This window comes from Osmerus mordax, chromosome 26 (assembly GCF_038355195.1).
Source record: "Osmerus mordax isolate fOsmMor3 chromosome 26, fOsmMor3.pri, whole genome shotgun sequence".
Taxonomy (NCBI): Eukaryota; Metazoa; Chordata; class Actinopteri; order Osmeriformes; family Osmeridae; genus Osmerus; species Osmerus mordax.
Window position 1 is genome coordinate 6,443,937 of NC_090075.1, and position 1,541 is coordinate 6,445,477.

Below are 1,541 nucleotides of genomic sequence, written 5' to 3' on the forward strand. Positions count from 1 at the left end.
CTTGTCATTGATGGATCGTGTGGTTATAGGTTGATTAAATGATAGATGTAGCGCAGCAATTTCTACACTCTCGTGGGGCGTCGATAGCTACGTTTATATTTAGTATGGACTAACAAGGACACATGGTAGCTATGTACACACACACACGCGCGCGCACCACACCCACTCAGCAGGGTAAAGTACCCCCTAATCAAGTCTTCCCTGGGGGGGTGTGGGGTCTCTGAAGTGCTGTTGATAATCCCAGAGGATTCCAGCAGGTCTATCTCCTTCTCCTCCGCTCTATAAATACAGCTGCTATCTCCTGGTGCCAGGGGACGCCTGTCTGACTGCTATCCTCACCCTGGTGATGGAGACACCCTGTCAGGTTGCAGGCTGTACTTGCGTGTACTTGACGCAAATGTCCAGAAACTGGATGTGGCACGTTGATTATATGACGTTTTGTCAAGTTTTTGTGAACTGGCCCTGTGCCTCTGTGACTTATTATTAATATTCTGTCTCATGTCCATCCACACAGAACAAGAATCCGAGCACTATCTCTCCGCCCAGTGACAGTGGCGACATGGCTTGTTGTTTGGATCCTGAGGAATCCATCTCAACCTCGAGGTCTGAGTCTGGAGGTTTAACACCTACGCACTCTCCTGTTGGTTTGACCTACCCCAGGTCACTTTGGCCTGTAGTTTACTCTAACATCGTGCTGTGTCGTGCCCCGGTCAATCACAAGACCACCACAGTGAAAGAAATCCTTCACATTCAAATGGATTGTTTTAGACCATTTAGAACTGCACACTTCGCAGCGGCTGCTTCACAAACGGACATCTTCTGTTGAAGAAGACCATAATGTTGGTGCAGGTTCAAGGTTTTTGATGGAGGTTTGTTATAGCTTCTACTGTACGATCAGACATGGAATCCACAGGGTGTAACTAAACAGACGATAGGTGTGTTTACTTGCACTTTCCTCACAGGCATGCGTGGAATGGCACCAATGTTATGGTTGGTTTACAGGGGGAAGAGCTTGCGTGAGGAGCACAGCAGCAGCACAAATAACGTATTTCATTTTTCTACGGGGCAGCGAAACAGCGTCCCTCTGCTTTTACCACGCCAGAGAAGATTCTAGAGAAGGGGGACTCTCTATGGGGTCCACGGCCTTTTGAGGAGTCGTATCTCCTTTTCCTCTTTTTCTTTTGCTCCTTCTCCTCTTCCCTTCCTCCTTGCCTTCCCTTCTCCCCAGTTTCCCTCAACTCTCCTATCCTGTCCTGCCTTCACCTCTCCTCCTTTCCCCCCTCCCCTCTCCCTCTCCCTCTTCCTCCCCTCCTCTCACCTGTTTGCACTTGTCCTCCGCCGCCTTCTTGTCCGTCTCCGCCTGCTCCGCCCGGTCGATGGCGTTCTCCTTGTCCAGCTTCAGCATCTGCATCTTCTTCTTGATGGCCTCCATGGCTGCGGGGCGTGTGGGTCCTGTGGCTGCTGCGCGGCGCTGAGATGAGAGACGTGTAGCCTGGAGACACGCAGAGTCCTCCGTTCGTCCGCGGGGTCTGAGATGGAGA

At 51.1% G+C, this 1,541-nt stretch overlaps 1 protein-coding gene across 2 annotated transcripts in view; it reads right to left on the reverse strand.

Annotated features, from left to right (window-relative positions):
- The window catches only part of tpm4a (tropomyosin 4a), a 16,632-nt gene extending 15,091 nt beyond the window's left edge, over nucleotides 1-1,541 (reverse strand). Inside the window, exon 1 of one of the 2 annotated variants that reach the window (XM_067230111.1) lies at nucleotides 1,319-1,533. In XM_067230111.1, the coding sequence (XP_067086212.1) occupies nucleotides 1,319-1,432 (114 nt within the window). In that variant the 5' untranslated portion in view covers nucleotides 1,433-1,533. Of the gene's footprint in view, nucleotides 1-1,318 lie in introns of both variants that reach the window. The other variant, XM_067230112.1, reaches the window with a different exon arrangement.